The following is a 20,222-nucleotide window of genomic DNA, read 5'->3' on the forward strand; positions in this document are numbered from 1 at the left end:
TGCAGCCATGATGGCCAACTATCGCCCAGTCTCAAATTTTCCATTCTTGGGCAAGGTGATTGAGCGAGTGGTTGCTGAACAACTCCAGGCACGCCTGGAAGAAGCGGACCATTTGGATCCCTTCCAGTCGGGATTCAGGCCTCATCATGGGACTGAAACTGCCTTGGTCACACTGGTCAATGATCTCCGGCGGGCTAGAGACAAAGGTGAGAGCTGTTTCCTAGTTCTGCTGGATCTCTCAGCAGCTTTTGACACCATCAACCATAACACCCTTCTGGACCATCTTGAGGGGCTGGGAGCTGGGGGCACTGTCATACAGTGGTTCTGCTCCTTCCTCCTAGGCCGTGTTCAGAAAATGGTGGTGGGGGATGAGTGAGTGTTCAGACCCCTGGGCTCCCACTTGTGCGGTGCCTCGGAGTTCCATCCTCCTGCCCTGTTTTTCAACATCTACATGCAGCTGCTGGGAGAGATCATCAGGGGGTTTGGGCTGGATGTTCATCAGTATGCAGATGATACCCAGCTCTACCTATCTTTCAAATTAGAACCAGTGAAGGTGGTGAAGGTCCTGTGTGAGTGTCTGGAGGCGGTTGGAGGATGGATGGTGGCTAACAGATTGAGGTTGAATCCTGACAAGACAGAAGTAGTTTTTGGGGGACAGGAGGCGGGCGGGTGTGGAGGACTCCCTGGTCCTGAATGGGGTAACTGGGCCCCTGAAGGACCAGGTGCACAGCCTGGGAGTCATTTTGGACTCACAGCTGTCCATGGAGGTGCAGGTCAATTCTGTGTCCAGGGCAGCTGTCTACCAGCTCCATCTGGTAAGCAGGCTGAGACCCTACCTGTCTGCGGACTGTCTCGCCAAAGTGTTGCATGCTCTGGTTATCTCTCGCTTGGACTACTGCAATGCGCTCTACGTGGGGCTACCTTTGAAGGTGACCCAGAAACTACAACTAATCCAGAATGCGGCAGCTAGACTGGTGACTGGGAGTGGCCGTCTTGAAAGACCTACACTGGATCCCAGTACATTTCCGAGCACAATTCAAAGTGTTGATGTTGACCTTTAAAGTCCTAAACGGCCTCGGTCCAATATACCTGAAGGAGCGTCTCCACCTCCATCATTTTGCCCAGACACTGAGTTCTAGCGCCGAGGGCCTTCTGGTGGTTCCCTCGCTACGAGAAGCCAAGTTACAGGGAACCAGGCAGAGGGCCTTCTTGGTGGTGGCACCCTCCCTGTGGAACGCCCTCCCACCAGATGTCAAAGAGAAAAATACCGTATTTTTCGCTCTATAAGACGCACCAGACTACAAGACGCACCTAGTTTTTGGAGGAGGAAAACAAGAAAAAAAATATAATGGATCTCAGAAGCCAGAACAGCAAGAGGGATCGCTGCGCAGTGAAAGCAGCAATCCCTCTTGCTGTTCTGGCTTCTGGGATAGGTGCGCAGCCTGCATTCGCTCCATAAGACGCACACACATTTCACCTTAGTTTTTAGGAGGGAAAAAGTGAGTCTTATAGAGCAAAAAATACGGTAACTACCAAACTGTTAGAAGACATCTGAAGGCAGCCCTGTTTAGGGAAGCTTTTAATGTTTAATAGGTTATTGTATTTTAGTGTTCTGTTGGAAGCCGCCCAGAGTGGCTGGGGAAACCCAGCCAGATGGGCGGGGTATAAATAATAAATTATTATTATTATTATTATTATTATTATTATTATTATTACCTGCACAAGCGACGCTGACACAAAACCCCGCACATACATTAAGTAAAACAGAAACATCGCCACCTGACCCCACCCCACTTACCGTTCCCCCACCTCTTTCCCCCTTGTCTTCCTAATGTAACACTAATGTCTCAACAAATGAAACTGATCTGTAGAAAATGTAACTTGGAAAAAGAGATGTTGCACATACTTTTGTAAACCATTAAATCTTTAATAAAAAATACGTTTTTTAAAAAAGAAAACACTCTGCGCATGCAGCGTGAGTGCCATAGTTGTTGGTGGTCTGATATGGCTATTCAAGCACAGATGCTTTCAGTTGATGCCACTGCTCCTTCAGTTTCGTCTTTGTATGACTGGAAGCAAAAATGCAGTTGATGGCATTGTAGGAGATTTCCCAGATCTGTGCTTTGGACAGTTGGAATGTGTCCGCAAGCAGCTGGTACTCCTGGCTCAGGTCAGTCGCGAAAACCCCCTTGTCGTCCGTCTGGCAGTAAAAGAAAATGGTAAAAGGGTTAATTTTATAGGCTTTGGGCACTTAAAGGACTGCATCACAGAATATTTTCCTAGCCAACAATGTAGACTGCCTTCCAAAAATACTTTTTATATAAACTTTCTGTTCCTGATGTCCCTGCTGAGGGCTGTGGCTTGTGAGGCCAAAGGGCGTGGGGTGTGGGAGGTGTCAGAAAGGCCATGATGAGGTGGCTCAACCAGCAGCCATCCACCACGAGGGAAAGCAGAACGTCCATGCCCAGGGGCAGCAGACCTGGGAATGCTGCTTGCTGGATACAGAGTAGAGGGAAGGCTGTTCATGGACTTCCTGGAGGTAGCATGGTGTAAAGGTTGGAGTCTTGGGCTAGGACCTGGGAGACCAGGGTTCGAATCCCCGCTCGGCCATGAAGCGCACTGGGTGATCTTGGGCCTTTCAGCCTAGCCTAACTCACAGGGTTGTTGTGCGGAGTAAAAATGAGGACGCCACCTTGAGCTTATTGGAGAGGGAAAGTGGGCTATCAGTGTAATAAATAAATATCATTTGATTGGCTATTGTGGGAAATCAGAATGCTGCAACAGATGGCTCCTCCTGATCTGGCAAGGCTATTACAACATGTCAATGGGGGGGGGGGCTCCTCCCTATGCAGTGGTGTCCAAACTTTTTTTCAAAGAGGGCCAGATTTGATGAAGTGAAGGGCCTTGAGCTTTTTTTAGGATTGAAGTTGTTGAGGTTTTTTTACCCCAGGAAATAAACTGCCACAGGGGCCAGATTAAACCGACCGGCAGGCAGATTAAAACAGACTTTGGACATGCTTGCCCTATTGTTTTTGAAGAGGTTCTCCACCCTGACATATTTGTGTGTCTGGATAACACAGAGTGCCTTACGCAAAGCACGATGGGATGACCCAGGTTGTACCAGAATCCGAAGTGGTGTTGGTCGCTAGAAGGCACCGTCCGGCTTTTGAGGTTTGACGTCAGGCAGAGTTCTGAGGAAGACGAGAGAAGTCTGGTTCAGAAGGGGTCAAACGGGGAGAGCAAGCATGGGAAGGCCAGCCAAAGCACTTGCCCTAAAGCGGATGTGGTCACCTCGCATGAGCAAAGCCTCATTCCAGTGGAAGTATAGCAGTGAAGACAAAGACGCAGACCCTAGTGTGAAAGCCTTGGCGTTGCTCTGGTTGTGTCTGCGGACTCAACATGAGATGGTGTCAGTAGTGGCATGTGGCACAGCCCACCTCAGACCTCCTGGGAGGAAGCACTGGCTTGAGGGGGCTTCCACATGGAAACTGGTCCTGCATTAAAGAAAGTCTTTTCCCAGTGGAAGTGCCCCCAAATCCCCTTGTGAAGCTAGAAACAGAATGTTTGATGTGGACGTTGTGAAGAAGGAAGAAGAGGACTAACGGTGATCAGCACTAGCCACCTTCCTCCCCCCCTTGACCAGGGACTGGCCTCCACCGGGCCTGAAAAAATGCTGCTGCAGCCACAGTTGTCTTGGTAACCTCAGTTGAGCTCTGCCAACCAAGGGCGAAATGGCAAAGGAAAGTGAATCCCAGGGACCCTCCATCTTTCCTTCAATGCCTTTCCTTACCTAGGGGTGTGCGATTTTGCCGAACCAGCTGCACAAGATCCCCTGAGGCCAATGATGAAGAATGAAGAAATGTACCGTGTCCAATTCTGTCAGGTGGCAGGCCCAGAAGAAGCCTGGTCTCCTCTTCCTGGTTTGGGATCTGAGAGAAGACACACAGATTAACTATGCACTGTCTTTTGACCGTCCTGAACCCACCATTCAGCTTTGCTGGAGGACCCGCTTTGGGTTTCTTCCTTCACGAGGAAGGAAGAAAACCCCCACTGTGTTGCCCTTCTGCCCACTGTGCATAATCGGATGGGCCTCTGCTGTGATGCCCCCGCGCTCACATTCATCCCCTCAATGCATTTGGTCACCCACTGCGCACCTTTTCAAGTTCTGTGAGCTGAAATAACCAGACCAACCAACCAAAACAAGAGCCCCATAAGATCTATTGCAGGTTTTTTGGAAACAGTATGTAGTATATAAATGTTTGTTTTATTAAAACACAAAATCAAGTGTACAACAAAATCATCACAGAAAACATGTGAAATGTTTAAGCAGAGATGGGTACAGAGACATCAGTCAATACATTCCAGAGTTTTGGCAAAAGAGAAATTCTAACAAGTCTGTAAAAATCAAAACACCATAAAGATGGATATCCCTTATTTTCCAGAGGGATGAGGTGCCTTTCCATGTGAAGCTCTACATGTATTCTTCTATTTCACTGCATTATTCACAGCTATTTATAGGGGAGGCAGGGAAAGCTACGTGCTCTGGTCCCAATCCTGATCAATATTGCATCCATCACTACTATTAAAAAAAGCCTAGACATATTAAATGCAATCGCACACTGAATGCAAATAATTGTTTGTCCCTCTCTAATATCAATTAGGATCCATCACCTCTCAGTTGAAGGTACACCAGACCTCTTGGTTAGCCTATTCTGCTAAGTTCCATTTGTCCCTCACCATCTCCCTTTGAACACAGAAATATCAGCAGGGAAATGATAAAGGGGGGGGGGAGTAGGAACAAAAACTGCAGCTTGAAAAAGGGAGGGGAGGAATGCCTAACTGGAGGTATAGAACAACAACAACAAAAAAGACAAATTATGAAATCAGTTGTGTACAGCTGATGAACATGATTGCGAAAATGTATAAATTATTGTCGAAATTTCAAATGCAAGAAGAACAAATTAAAGTAGGCATGATCAAATGGGTGAGAAATTGTGGGTATAACATACAAATGGAACAGTGGGAAAATGTGTGGACTAAAGGGTTAAAATATACACTGTGTTATAAAAGGAAACTTTAATAAAACGATGTACCATTGATATTTAACACCTGAGAAACTATTTAGAATGTATAAAATATCCCCAATACTTGTTGGAAATGTAAAGAACATGAAGGGACAGTCTATCATGCTTGGTGGACAAGTGAAAAAGCCAATAACTTTAGATACACATAAACAATGATACGGAGAATTTTGAAGGCTAACTTTCAATTGAACCCAGAACATCTTCCTGCTGGGACTTATGGATATACAAAAAAGAAAAAGGGAAAAAAAGACTATGGAACATTGTTCCAATATATGATTAGGACAGTGAAACTTATATACACGAAGATTGAAAGATTAATCATTACCAACAATGGAGGAATGGTTATTAAAATTATTAGACTTAGCTGAGAGGGCAAAATTGACATGCTTAATCAGAGAAAAGTCACTGTTAAGTTATTAAAGATTGGAAAGCTCTCATAGACCTTTTGCATGAAATAATGGCATTTTGGTTTGAAGGCTGAAGATAATGTTGGTTTATAGAAAGTAGTCATGCTGGGGATTATATTGGAGTGGATGAGTTGAATAATGTTTATATAGTTTGCTGACCGATGAAGAATTGTAAGTTCCTTAGTTTCTTAACTTTAATTTTTTTGTTCTCTCTTCCTTTCTTTTGTATCTGTGTTTTTATCTAAAGTAATGTTTTAGTCTGGATAAAAAAGATATGTGATAATAAACTTTGTATCTCTCTTTTTAAATTCTAATAAAATTTATTCAAACAAGAAGTAGATGATATACCCACAGACAGGTACTCCAGCCTGCCGTTTCAAGCTGCCAGCTTGAAGGAGGAAATATAAAGGTTTGGGGAAAGATCAAGGATCCCTCCACTGCCTCCTCCTCTCCCCTCCACTGTCACCTGGGGGCAGCCACATCCTCAGACCACGGGTAGGCAAACTAAGGCCTGGGGACCAGATCCGGCCCAATAGCCTTCTAAATCCGGCATGTGGACGGTCTGGGAATCAGCATGTTTTTACATGAATAGAATGTGTGCTTTTATTTAAAATGCATCTCTGGGTTATTTGTGTGGCATAGGAATTCGTTCACCCCCCCCCAATATAGTCCACCCCCTCAAGGTCTGAGGGACAGTGGACCGGCCCCCTGCTGAAAAAGTTTGCTGACCCCTGCCTCAGACTGTCCCAGTGGGAGAGACAGGAAGCAGGGCTAACTGCATCAGGGTCCTCGTTCCCTGAACCAGGCCGGCTGGTCAATACAGGAACTGCTATTTAGAAACTGGTGCCTCCGCATTGATTTTCCTCTTCCCTCCCTGTCCCTTTCCCCTTGCGTGTTGTGTTTTTTTAGATTGTAAGCCTTGTAGTAAGCCACTTACAGGTACTACTAATTTATTTATTGCCCATGCACAGTTCCCATGTGGCCAGTGCAAACTGAACAAGTGGCCCCTACACAGGCGGGACTGTCACACTGCAGCTTTGCACCATGGTGGCCTGCCAGTGCTGCGCTGATGGCAAAGACAACCTGCCTTCCAGGTGACGCAGGGAACCCTACACACATCACTTAAAATAAACAAATCCTGGTGCCACATTTAGCCTGAGAAGCTGCTCAGTGAGCAAGTCCCGGCAGTAGAATGTTACCTCCGAAAGATGCAACGCCAGCTTCAGCCCGGCTTTTTTCGCTTCTAAGAGAGGCTCCAGAAAGTCCTTGCCATGACCTGCCTTGAAGGTAAAGCAAAAATATAGCTTAGGAAAGAAGTTTACATAATTATGCAAGTCGTGGAGAATGTGGAGAGAGAAAAGTCCCCCCCCCCTTCGTAAGGCTAGAACTCGTGGGCAGCCAGAATGTTGGGAGGATTCAGGACAAAGCACCTCTTCAAGCAGCACAGAGTTGAACTATGGAAATTAAAGCTAAAGGGGCCCCTGACCATTAGGTCCAGTCGCGGCTGACTCTGGGGTTGCAGCGCTCAACTTGCTTTATTGGCCGAGGGAGCCGGCATACAGCTTCTGTGTCATGTGGCCAGCATGACTAAGCCGCTTCTGGCGAACGCCATTTACCTTCCCGACGGAGCGGTACCTATTTATCTACTTGCACATGACATGCTTTCGAACTGCTAGGTTGGCAGGAACTGGGACTGAGCAACGGGAGCTCACCCCATTGTGGGGATTCGAACCCGTTGTGGGGAGGCTAGTTCACCAACACAGGAGCCAGATATATGGAGAAACGTGACTCAAAGAAGTAGGAGGCCCAGGGTTCGCTCTGATTGTTTAGAAATATGCAATCGCTTTGAGGTCCTCTCCCCTAGCATGGAAGACGAAGAGCAGACTCCATTTGAGGATCTCTCCCTCATTACAGTCGATCAGGTATATGAAGACGAGCAGCAAAGTCAGCCCTCAGGGAATGTGCAGGCGACCTTGGAACGGACAGCTCACGGAAGAACCCCCACCAGACCTAAGAGGAGGCGTGTAGTGGTGATAGGGGATTCCCTACTGAGGGGAACAGAAGCAGTGATCTGTGGGCCTGACAAGATGTCTTGGGAAGTGTGCTGTCTCCCCGGGGCTAAGATCCAAGATGTAACTGAACGACTGCAAGGAATCATAAAACCCACTGACAAATACCCCTTCCTCTTGGTTCATGTGGGAACCAATGACACTGCAAGCAATAGCCTCCAGAAGATCAAAAGAGATTACGAGGCTCTGTGCAGGAAATTGAAGCAATTAAATGCACAAATTGTCATCTCATCTGTCCTCCCAGTTGAACGACGTGGCCCAGGGAGAGAGGGAAAAATAGTGGAAGTGAACAACTGGCTTCGCAAATGGTGTAAACAGGAACGGTTTGGATTCTTAGATCACGGAATGCAGTTTCTTGAAGATGGACTTCTGGCAAGCGATGGGCTGCACCTCACAACGGTTGGGAGGAATGTTTTTGCAAAAAATCTCAGAAACCTCATCAGGAGGGCTTTAAACTGACTAATGTGGGGGAGGGAGACAGTGCTCCTGAAGGTAGGAGTCTATCAATTGATGAAGATGATCATCCAAATGTCATAGACCAAATGGAGCAAACAGCACGCAGACCTAGTGGTGGGAGGAAAACATCCTTAAATAAGAGACACGGGGGAATGATTAATGGACTTCAATGTCTGTACACTAATGCACAAAGCATGGGAAATAAACAAGATGAGCTTGAGCTCTTGGTACAGCAAACTAAATATGACATAATAGGCATCACTGAAACCTGGTGGGATAAGTCCCACGATTGGAATATAATGGAGGGATACAATCTATTTCAGAGAAACAGACCAGACAAGAAAGGAGGAGGAGTGGCGTTATATGTCAGGGATGTGTATACCTGTGAAGAGATCCAAGATTTAGAACCTCAAAGCCAAAGTGAGAGCATTTGGGTCAAAATTAAGGGAGAGAAGAATAACAGTGACCTCATTGTGGGAGTTTACTATAGATCCCCAAGCCAAACGGAGGACATAGATGATGCCTTCCTGGAACAGATGGCCAAGCATGCAAAAGGAAGGGAGATAGTAGTAATGGGGGACTTCAATTACCCGGATATTTGTTGGATGTCAAACTCAGCCAAGAGCATAAGGTCAAACAGATTCCTCACTGGCCTTGCAGACAACTTCATTGTCCAGAAAGTGGGAGAAGCAACAAGAGGAACAGCCATTTTAGATCTGGTCCTAACCAATGTTGATGACCTGGTTAGTGGGATAGAAGTGGAAGGATCATTAGGCACGAGTGATCATGCTCTTCTGAAGTTTACTACACAGCGGAAAGGAGCAGCCAAGCATACTAGGACTCAATTTCTTGACTTTAAGAAAGCCGACTTCATAAAACTTAGGGAAGTGCTGGGTGAGATCCCATGGAGAGTAATACTAAAAGGAAAGGGAGTTCATGATGGCTGGGAGTTTGTTAAGAGGGAGATAGTAAAAGCACAACTTCAGGCAATACCATTGAGACGGAAACATGGAAGGTGCCTAAAGAAGCCAGGATGGCTATCTAAAGAACTTTTAACTGAGTTAAGATTAAAAAAGGATGCGTACAAAAAATGGAAAAGGGGGGAAACCACCAAAGAGGAATTCAAACAAATAGCCAGCACGTGTAGACACAAAGTCAGAAAAGCTAAAGCACAGAATGAACTCAGGCTTGCTAGAGAGGTTAAAAGCAACAAAAAAGGCTTTTATGGGTATGTTCGTAGCAAAAGGAAGAACAAAGAAGCAGTGGGGTCACTCAGAGGAGAAGATGGTGAAATGCAAACAGGGGACACAGAAAGGGCTGAACTCCTCAATGCCTTCTTTGCCTCAGTCTTCTCCGATAAAGAAAACAATGCCCGACCTGAAGAATTTGGAGCAAATGATTCAGCAGAGGAAACACACCCCAGAATAACTAAGGAGATAGTACAAGAATACTTGGCTAGTCGAGATGTATTCAAGTCTCCAGGGCCAGATGAACTGCATCCAAGAGTATTAAAAGAACTGGCAGATGTGATTTCAGAACCACTGGCAGTTATCTTTGAGAATTCCTGGAAAACAGGCAAAGTCCCGGCAGACTGGAGGAGGGCAAATGTTGTCCCTATTTTCAAAAAGGGGAAAAGAGAGGACCCAAATAATTACCGCCCAGTCAGTCTGACATCAATACCAGGGAAGATTCTGGAGCAGATCATTAAGCAAACAGTCTGTGAGCACCTAGAAAGGAATGCTGTGATCACCAATAGTCAGCATGGATTTCTGAAAAATAAGTCATGTCAGACTAACCTGATCTCGTTTTTTGACAGAATTACAAGCCTGGTAGATGAAGGGAATGCAGTGGATGTAGCCTACCTTGATTTCAGCAAGGCATTTGACAAGGTGCCCCATGATATTCTTGTAAAGAAGCTGGTAAAATGCGATCTTGACTATGCTACCACTCAGTGGATTTGTAACTGGCTGACTGACTGAACCCAAAGGGTGCTCATCAATGGTTCCTCTTCATCCTGGAGAAGAGTGACTAGTGGGGTGCCACAGGGTTCTGTCTTGGGCCCGGTCTTATTCAACATCTTTATCAACGACTTGGATGATGGACTCAAGGGCATCCTGATCAAATTTGCAGATGACACCAAACTGGGAGGGGTGGCTAACACCCCAGAGGACAGGATCACACTTCAAAACAACCTTGACAGATTAGAGAACTGGGCCAAAACAAACAAGATGAATTTTAACAGGGAGAAATGTAAAGTATTGCACTTGGGCAAAAAAATGAGAGGCACAAATACAAGATGGGTGACACCTGGCTTGAGAGCACTACATGTGAAAAGGATCTAGGAGTCTTGGTTGACCACAAACTTGACATGAGCCAACAGTGTGACGCGGCAGCTAAAAAAGCCAATGCAATTCTGGGCTGCATCAATAGGAGTATAGCATCTAGATCAAGGGAAGTCATAGTGCCACTGTATTCTGCTCTGGTCAGACCTCACCTGGAGTACTGTGTCCAGTTCTGGGCACCACAGTTCAAGAAGGACACTGACAAACTGGAACGTGTCCAGAGGAGGGCAACCAAAATGGTCAAAGGCCTGGAAACGATGCCTTATGAGGAACGGCTAAGGGAGCTGGGCATGTTTAGCCTGGAGAAGAGGAGGCTAAGGGGTGATATGATAGCCATGTTCAAATATATAAAAGGATGTCACATAGAGGAGGGAGAAAGGTTGTTTTCTGCTGCTCCAGAGAAGTGGACACGGAGCAATGGATCCAAACTACAAGAAAGAAGATTCCACCTAAACATTAGGAAGAACTTCCTGACAGTAAGAGCTGTTTGACAGTGGAATTTGCTGCCAAGGAGTGTGGTGGAGTCTCCTTCTTTGGAGGTCTTTAAGCAGTGGCTTGACAACCATATGTCAGGAGTGCTCTGATGGTGTTTCCTGCTTGGCAGGGGGTTGGACTCGATGGCCCTTGTGGTCTCTTCCAACTCTATGATTCTATTATTCTATGAACCGCCGACCTTCTGATCAGCAAGTCCTAGGCTCTGTGGTTTAACCCACAGCGCCACCCGCGTCCCTAAACTATGGAACTTGGGTGGCTTTAAAAAAGGGGTTGGACAAATTCATGGAGGAGGAGGGGGCTCTGGAGGGCTCCTGGCCACGAGGGCTCTGCTCTGCCTCCACAGCCAAGAGGCAGCAATGCTTCTGAATGCCAGTTCCTGGAGGCGAGTCTTGTGCTCAAATCCTGCTTGCAGGTTTGGCACAGGCACCTGGTTGGCCACTGTGAGAACAGGATGCTGGGCTAAATGGGCCATTGGCCTGATCCTGCAGGCTCTTCTTAGGTTCTTAAGATACAGGTGAACAGAAGTCTTAACACAGCCTCTACCAACCTGGTGCCCTCCAGCTGTTTTGCATTACTACTCTGCTCAGCTTGAGCCAGCACAGTCCCAGCATCCACTTATTTGTTTATTTCCCGCCATTCACCCGAAGGTCCCAAGGCAGGTCACAACACTCATGGTTTAAAGCAGGTTGACGAATGCTGGCTTGAATCATGATAGAAACATATGATAGTTTGGGTGATGGCAGAGGTTTTTCTTTCTTCTTTTTAAAGGAAGCTTACTGAAGGGTTTCCACTGAGGTCCAAGCCTACCACCACTCCATCTGTGGAAAGCAGGAAATCTTCGGCCAGTTTGACTGTTTCCTTGGCAGCTGTTTGTCCTCCTCTTCTATCCACAGATAACAGAAACCTAGAATATAGATAGCCATATTATTGCAGAAGTAACAACCATTAGCTCACAAATGAGGACTGTGATGTAGGGACTGGTCCAGGTTGAAAACTGTACAGCGGCAGCCAACTTCTTTTCCTGCTCAAGTGAATGCAATTAGCTCCTCTCACAGAAAAGGCCAGGGAGACAGGGCAAACACCAGATAAGCTTGGGGAATCCTTTGCTGGAGATTCAGCACTAGAATCAGTGGCATTTAAAACAAAAGGAGTCTGGCTAACAAACTTAAGTAAAGGTAAAGGTACCCCTGACCGTTAGGTCCAGTCGCGGACGACTCTGAGGATGCGCACTCATCTCGTTCTATAGGCTGAGGGAGACGGCGTTTGTCTGCAGACAGCTTCCGGGTCATGTCACCAGAATGACTAAGCCGCTTCTGGCGAACCAGAGCAGCGCACGGAAACGCTGGAGTGGTAGCTATTTATCTACTTGCACTTGACGTGCTTTTGAACTGCTAGGTGGGCAGGAGCAGGGACCAAGCAATGGGAGCTCACCCTGTCACGGGGATTCGAACTGCTGACCTTCCAATTGGCAAGTCCAAGGCTCTGTGGTTTAGACCACAGCGCCACCCGTGTATTGCTTGCAAACTTACCTAACATCTATATCCAAGCCATCTTCCTTGCATTGTCTTACACCCTCAAGTACAGCTTCCACATAGGTCCTTTTGGTCATACCTATGAAGAGAAGATCTGCATTCCTTTCAAACAGAAGGTATAAAGTGTTTTTGACACACACACACATACACAAAACCCTAGGGTTTTGTTTCCTGGTATGCCGTGACCTCAGTCATACCCCAATCCATATATCACTAAAGGTCAGGTCACAACTGACCGCCCCCCCCCCCCGGCTTTCATTTCACAGCACTCAAGTGCAGACATTTGCCAAGCCAGGGTTGCACTACTGCAGAAAGCCACTGGGGTCAAAAAATGGCGGGGCTTTAGCTCCATCCTGAAAGCCAGGAGGTTCCAGGAAAGGGCATGAGATGAGGCTATTCATACCCAGCCCAGTCCAGTCCGGCCCACTGCACCAAAAACTTCTCCATGCCATTTAGTTATTAAGATGTGTGCTCTCGTATAGTCTCGTTTCTTCAGCTTGTAAGCTGCCTTGTGTATAGCAATGTAGAAAGCTGGTCTATCCCAATTAAAAAGGGAAATGAAATGAAATAAATAAAATCTATTCCCAATAGTTATGGACTGCTTTTCACCCTAGAGGAGGAATCTAGGTGGGGAACCTCCACCAGCCCTGGTCTCCCCTTTGGCCCCCAAGGGCTCCCCCCCCCGCCTTATGATGTCAGCTGTCGAGCGGGTAAGGGAGGGTCTTCAAGGCAAGACCTGGAGCTTGAAGTGAGCTGAAGCAAGAAGTGCTCCCCCCTGACCTCAGCTGGTGGGGGGGGGAGAACATGCCTTGCTCAAGAAGGGGGGGGGAGCACTTCTCCCTCACACAGCTGCCTTTTTCAACTGATGTTCTGTAATAATTTATTTTATTTGTAGTTTTGCTGAGTGTTTTTTTTAAAAATGCAAGCAACCTTGAGTATGTTTTCTGTAAAGTGAAAAATAAATTGTTTCACTGAATGTATGTCTGTGAAAAGCAATGCCCCATCTTGGAAGGGAGTGGCTGTTGTGAGGTATTTGGATGTTCCACTCTCCCCAAATCCTGGCGAGGGGAGAGCATTTCTTCTAGGAGGAGAACTTGGGGGCAGGGGTGCTTAGTGGCAAAGAGCAGGCAATTATAAATTGAAAGGGAAATTGTCACCCGTGGCCGGCTCATCTCTGGGCGTGCTCCTTAGCTCTAGGTACTTGACTCCATCAGCAGCAAATTCCTGGACAACATCTTTCATTACCTGAAATTATAGCGGTATTTTGAACCTAAAGGATATCCACAAAGCACACTGCCATCATTTCAAATCTCAAATTCACTCACATACCTGGTTCTATTTTTCAGAAATAATTCTTATATCATCATGAAATATAAATATATGCAAAATCTAGGATATTAAAAAAAAATTTTTTTTCCTTCCAGTAGCACCTTAAAGACCAACTAAGTTAGTTCTTGGTATGAGCTTTCGTGTGCATGCACACTTCTTCAGATACACTGAAAAAGAAGTTGCCAGATCCTTCTATATAGTGAGAAGGTGGGGAGGGGTATTACTCAGAAGGGTGGTGGGAATGGGTGATTGGCAGATAGCTGTGATGAGCCTGTTGACAGGAAAAAGCAAGGGGTGAGAAGGTGAAAAATGGCTTTGTCATGTATAATGAGATAAGAATCCAATGTCTTTGTTCAGACCAGGTCTCTCCATGGTTTTAAGTTTGGTAATGAGTTGCAATTCAGCAGCTTCTCTTTCCAGTCTATTTCTGAAATTCCTTTGTAGTAAAACAGCTACTTTGAGATCTTGTATAGAATGTCCTGAGAGATTGAAGTGTTCTCCTACTGGTTTCTCTGTCTTGTGATTCTTGATGTCCGATTTATGTCCGTTTATTCTTTGGCGTAAGGTTTGGCTTGTTTGTCCAATATAGAGAGCTGAAGGACACTGTTGGCATTTGATGGCATATACAATGTTAGACGATGAGCAATTAAATAGTCCCGAGATGGTACGTGTGATGTTGTTGGGGCCAGTAATGGTGTTGTCCGGGTGTATGTGGCAGCAAAGTTGGCATCTGGGTTTATTGCAGGCTCTGGTGCCAGTGTCCGTGTTACGTCTGGTTGTAGTATTATTGTGGGTTAGGAGTTGTTTAAGATTGGGTGGCTGTCTGTAGGCAATGAAAGGTCTTCCTCCCAGAGCTTGAGAAAGAGAACTATCATTGTCCAGGAGAGGTTGTAGATCTCTGATGATGCGTTGTACTGTTTTAACTTGGGAGCTGTATGTGATGACTAGAGGTGTTCTGTTATTTTCTTTTTTGGGTCTGTCTTGCAGCAAGTTCTCTCTGGGTATCTGTCTGGCTCTGTTGATCTGTTGTCTAACTTCATCTGCTGGGTATTTTAGTTCCAAAAAGGTTTGCTGTAGATCTCTTAGTTGAGAGTCTCTGTCTGTAGAATTGGAACAGATACGGCTGTAACGTAGTGCCTGGCTATATACAATGGACTGTTTGGTATGTTTGGGATGGTAGCTAGAGGCATGTAGATATGTTTGTTGGTCAGTTGGTTTACGGTATAAGGTGGTGTCTATGCGCCCATCCTGTATTTTTATAGTAGTGTCCAAAAAATGTATTTCTTGCATAGATTGATTCATTGTTAGGTTGATTGTGGGGTGAAAATCATTGAATTTCTGGTGGAAGGTGTCCAGGGTCTGTTGACCATGTGTCCAGATGATAAAAATATCGTCAATGTATCGCAGGTACAAGAGAGGTTTGAAACTATGGAAGGCACCACATTGAGCCGCATGAGCTCATACCAAGAACTAACTTAGTTGGTCTTTAAGGTGCTACTGGAAGGAAAAAAATTTTTTGTTTTGACTATGGCAGACCAACACGGCTACCTATCTGTAACTGGAACTATGGAAGGCACCACATTGAGCCGCATGAGCTCATACCAAGAACTAACTTAGTTGGTCTTTAAGGTGCTACTGGAAGGAAAAATTTTTTTTGTTTTGACTATGGCAGACCAACACGGCTACCTATCTGTAACTAGGATATAAAAGTTATGCTTCATTTACAACCCTAACACTTCAAAAATACTGTAATGTGAATTGTGAAATAGTAAGACATGAGTTTGTATTCATCTCCGCGCCTCTAAAAAGACTCCATCCATTAAGAATTCTTTTTATTAATGATTGGAATTCAGCTACCTACCACTTCACCAATTTTTAATAATTGCTCCAGCTGCCAAACCTTATTTAACCACACCTTACATGCTAATATTTTTCTGTTTCTTCAGTTCTTTGCAATGACCAGCTGTCCATCAGTCTCAAAACAGCACACACAAGTCATCCTCAAATCCTGTTCAGCCAGTAAGCTCACTGGGTGATCTTTGGCCAGTGATGATCACTGAGTCTAAACCTGCTCTGCTCCAAGGAGAACGTCTGAGCTGGGAAGGGCAAGAGATGGCTGTGTGCCCCACTCCGAGCTCCTTAAAGGGAAGGGTGGAAGAAAAGCAGAGATATATGTAAGTAATACACCCAGAATAAAAAACAAAAAACAACCCCGAGCTTGGCCAGTGATTGATTCCTTTTCATCATCAGCAAAAGACTGATTCTATTCTATTCTTTGTATTTACTTACTGCATTTCTATTCCACCTTCTTTCCTCCAAAGAGCTCACGGTGGTCGGGCTAGTTCTCCCCACCCCATTTCATCCCCCCAACACCCCTGTGCTACGCAAGGCTGAGAGGCAGCAACTGGCCAAAGGTCACACACCAGGCTTCATGGCTGAGTAGACATTTGATCCCTGGTCCAACACTCGAAGCACCACACCAGGGGTTGGCAACCTAAGGCCCATAGGCCACAAGCGGCCCATGGGGATCATTTAACTGGCCCATGGATCCCCCCCACCCGCTCAGTTGGCTCCTGTACGCCACGCTAAACCAGCACGGAGCAGAGCAGGGACCACCTTCTGCGATGCTAGCCGGCTTCCCATTGGCTGCAGGAAGCTCCATGCTATGAGAACACACATTAAAATTAAGTTTGAGTTAGCTTACCATTAATATGTCTTCAGTCCTATTGGTAATCTGATGGATGATCTGGAACATCTGAAAACACCTAAAGAAAGAAAAGAGAATTGCAATGAATAGGCATTCATCAAAACAAAGGGAAAAGTGGCACACTCCCCCAAAATCAGCTTTTTGAACTCGTTTCCAGAGATCACCTTTGTTTCAAATAGATTTCTGCATTTATCATGCATCCCTTCCCACACGCATGCACCTCTGAATTGAATGTACACATAAAAGGAATATTAAATATATAAATGATATAAATATAAATAAATATAAAATATAAAAAGGAAGACAACTTGTCCTCAGCATTATAACCTAAAAAGACTCAGCACAAAAGAAAAATGGATAGGGAGGGAAGAGGAAAGAAACAAACCTAAAGTTCAAGCTCTTACAAGTTGTTCTAAAGACCAGCTGGGATGAAAGCATTCAAGGAAGAGAGGCATCAAAAGGGCTGGTCCCTTGGATGCTGATGCAGAGGTCCTCATCCCTCCTCTGCTGCAGCCTGACGCTGCCAATTAAGAGCATATGGAGGAGTTAATTATGCAGCGCAGGAGGAACAGGAGTGCCAAACAAAGAGTTTGGTTGGGAATTAGGGGGTGAGGATGCAGCATCAGGTCTGTGCTTCATCTGAAGGTCAGCTGCTGATGCTAACACATTCAACCATGCACAAGGCCGAAGTTGCAGTACAGGGATTTCTCCTTGCATCTAAAGAGCAGCACACATCCATCTGACCAACGGGTGCAGAGGGTGGGATTGGGATATGTTGTGGGAGGAGGCAGCCAGGCAGATGCTTCACCTAATACGTTCCAGCAAGGGCCCTTCCTTTAAGGCTCAGACTTGAGACATACTCACTCTTCCAGGCTTCTTCTCTTGCCCTTGTCAATCATGGTCATTCCATGAGGAACCTGAAGGTCTGGTTTCTGGGCCATCAATTTCTTCATGGTAGCAGAACTGATGGAGCCATTCAGGTGGGCATGCAGCTCCTAATTCAGAAGCAAATACGTGCTCAACGCTCCCCAAATTTCATTAGAAACGTTTTAAAAACACCCCCTTTCCCCCTCCCAGTTCCCTCTCTTCCTTAACCTTAAGCTGTCAGTTCTTATTTCTGGCCGCCTACACAACACAAGAGCAGGGGACTTTTTTTAGGGCCGCATTCTCCTCTTGACAGCCTTCTGGGGGCCACAAGAAGTAGAAGTGGTTGGATCAACAACAGTTGATAGCTTCAAGATGCTTCACAGGAAGAAATTCCTCAGTGGGACATATAAATCCGTCGGAACTGACTGGCAATAGGTTCATGAAAGACAAAAATAATTCTTTTTTACAGAACAAACCATTCACTTACAGAATTAACTGCATGCCGTGATGGTCGGGCTAGCAAGTGTAAGAAGCTGTCTTACACCACCCGGCTCAGCGAAGGGATTGGGAACACGGACTCGCCACAGCTCCTTTCAGGCGGGAGACCCGCCCCGGACCCGGGACCCTTGGCCCGCCAGACAGGCGCGCTACCCAGATGCTCTCTGGAAGGCGGCAGGCGGCTCTTCGGCCTTGCCCGTTCTTTCTCGGCATGCCGCCTTCTCCCGCGCCTCCCCCCCCAGGAGCTCCGGCCTCTCCCTCCCCGCCACGCCGCCCGGCTCTCGCGCCGCTTAGCTGCCGCTCCCCGGGGCCGGGCGGAGCTCTCCGCAGGCCCCTGGCCGTGTGGGGAAGCCTGGGCCCCGGCGCCCCTCTCCCGCCCCGGCCTCACCACTTTGGGCAGCTCCCGGTAGAAGCCGCGCGCTCCCGGGGGCTCCGCCGCCATCGCGGCGCCTCTGCCGGGCTGCCCTCGCGGGGCCCGCCCAGGAGGAGGCCGCCCTCGTCCGGGCGCCGGGCAGCAGCGCCGCCTCCCGGCCCCGCGACGCCCAGTCCCACGGCGCCTCCTCGGAGGCGGGAGCAGCCCGCGGTGCCATCCAAGGCAGGCTCGCCAAAGGAGCCGGATCCTAGAAGCAACCATTCTGCAAAGGAACCTCTTGCACTTGCATTCTTTTGCAAAGTGACTGTCAGGTCACATATCCGCTTTGCTGTGCGACTACGGCACCAAAATATGGGTCAGTCCCACAGATGCTGTGGGTTTTTTACAGCCCCCCCCCCCCGTGCATCATTACACCAGAAAGACCAAGGCCAGAGGTTTGCTGCAGCACCACTGCACACAAAAACTGAGAATCCATGTGGCTTTACAGGTTGCCAGGCAGGGCTGCTGCTTTGGTTCTCAGCATGAGAGGAGAAAAGACCTGCAGTCTCTGTCCTCAGCAATGGCTGGGAGAGGTAAAGGTAAGACTCCGGGAGAGCTAAGGCCTGGGGTGATATTGGGGTGTGGGGCCCACTCAGTTTTCAGGCCGAGGGAGCCCCTAATGGCTGGGAGAACAGAGCTGCAAGTGCAGTTGGGAAAGACATGGGAGTCTTCCGTCCCATTCTCCCATCAGCCTTAGAAGGTTTTTGCCCCACCGATTCTTATTCTTATAGGATACAGTGGTACCTTGGGTTACATACGCTTCAGGTTACAGACTCCGCTAACCCAGAAATAGTACCTCAGGTTAATAATAATAATAATAATAATAATAATAATAATAATATCTTTATTGTCATTGCCCCCTCTCGGGGACAACGAAATTACTTGACTGCTCCATAAAAACACTAATTAAGCAATACAGTATAGTACAGCAAGGAAGATTAGATGACTTTCAAAGTCCAGGCTTCCCATTCAGGGCCGAGATCGCTCTGGAGAAGAAGCTGTGCTTAAGACGGCTCGTTCTTGTCTTCATCGTCCTGTATCTCCGTCCCGACGGCAGGAGCTCGAAGAGACAGTGACCAGGATGCGATGGATCTTTTACTATGTCCAGTGCCTTCCTATGGCACCTTGTGGCATAAATCTGCTCTAAGGTGGAGAGTGGGCAGCCAACAATGCTCTCTGCTGCCTTAACAACTCTGCACAACCCCATCCTGTCCTGGGTAGTACAGCTTCCGTACTACACACATAAGCCATAAGTGAGCACGCTCTCAATGGCACAGTGATAGAAGGCAAGCAGCAGTTTCTGCGGAAGATGGTTTTTCCTTAGAATTCTCAAAAAGTACAGTCTCTGCTGCGCCTTCTTCACAAGCCCCCTTGTGTTGACACTCCAGGACAGATCCTCTTGTAATTCAATGCCCAAAAATCTGAACATTGTTACCCTCTCCACACAGACCCCATCAATCAAAAGTGGCTGGACATTGCTCTTCTGTCTCCTGAAGTCCACAAGCTCCTTTGTCTTCCTTGTATTTATGAGCAAGTTGTTAGCTCTGCACCACTCTGTCAGCCGCTCCACCTCATCTCTATAATCCGTTTCGCCCTCCCTTTCAGGGATGAGCCCAATCACGGTTGTGTCATCTGCAAATTTGACAACCCTATTACTAGGGTGAGTAGCGACACAGTCGTACATGTAGAGAATATAAAGGAGCGGACTGAGTACGCATCCCTGTGGTGTTCCTGTGTTAGTCTTAAGCATATTAGAGGTATAAGGGCCCAACCGAACCCTCTGGGGGCGGTCTGACAAAAAGTCCAGTATCCACCCACAAAGTGATAACGGAAGCCCCAGATCTTCCAGTTTAGACATCAGACGTTGTGGTAGAATGGTATTAAATGCCGAGCTGAAATCTAAAAAAAGCAGTCTGGCATAACCCCCCCGCTGCTCCAAATGTGCAAGGACGGCATGGAGGGCAATCGCCACAGCGTCCTCTGTCGATCTTTTAGTTTTATAAGCAAATTGGAATGTGTCCAGT

The 20,222-nt window shown here is 46.9% G+C and overlaps 1 protein-coding gene across 8 annotated transcripts; it reads right to left on the reverse strand.

The window, feature by feature from the left end:
* Nucleotides 1-1,908: 1,908 nt before the first annotated feature.
* ADAL (adenosine deaminase like) lies at nucleotides 1,909-18,282 on the reverse strand. 8 transcript variants are annotated; one of them, XM_053364860.1, is made up of 11 exons: nucleotides 18,264-18,282; nucleotides 18,175-18,232; nucleotides 17,286-17,416; nucleotides 16,419-16,479; nucleotides 13,543-13,630; nucleotides 12,383-12,464; nucleotides 11,661-11,757; nucleotides 6,691-6,771; nucleotides 3,791-3,929; nucleotides 3,091-3,191; nucleotides 1,909-2,200 (listed from the first exon to the last, which is right to left on the reverse strand). In XM_053364860.1, the coding sequence occupies exons 2-11, from the start codon at nucleotides 18,226-18,228 to the stop codon at nucleotides 2,009-2,011; spliced, it is 1,026 nt and encodes a 341-aa protein (XP_053220835.1). In that variant the 5' UTR covers nucleotides 18,229-18,232; nucleotides 18,264-18,282; the 3' UTR covers nucleotides 1,909-2,008. The 8 variants fall into 8 exon arrangements, with proteins under 8 accessions (XP_053220835.1, XP_053220833.1, XP_053220834.1 ...); XM_053364858.1 differs by having other exon boundaries at nucleotides 1,910-2,200; nucleotides 11,631-11,757; nucleotides 18,264-18,281; XM_053364859.1 differs by lacking the exon at nucleotides 18,264-18,282 and having other exon boundaries at nucleotides 1,910-2,200; nucleotides 11,631-11,757; nucleotides 17,286-17,413.
* Between the last annotated feature and the right edge of the window lie 1,940 nt (nucleotides 18,283-20,222).

Source organism: Podarcis raffonei, chromosome 14 (assembly GCF_027172205.1).
Source record: "Podarcis raffonei isolate rPodRaf1 chromosome 14, rPodRaf1.pri, whole genome shotgun sequence".
In the NCBI taxonomy this organism is placed as follows: Eukaryota; Metazoa; Chordata; class Lepidosauria; order Squamata; family Lacertidae; genus Podarcis; species Podarcis raffonei.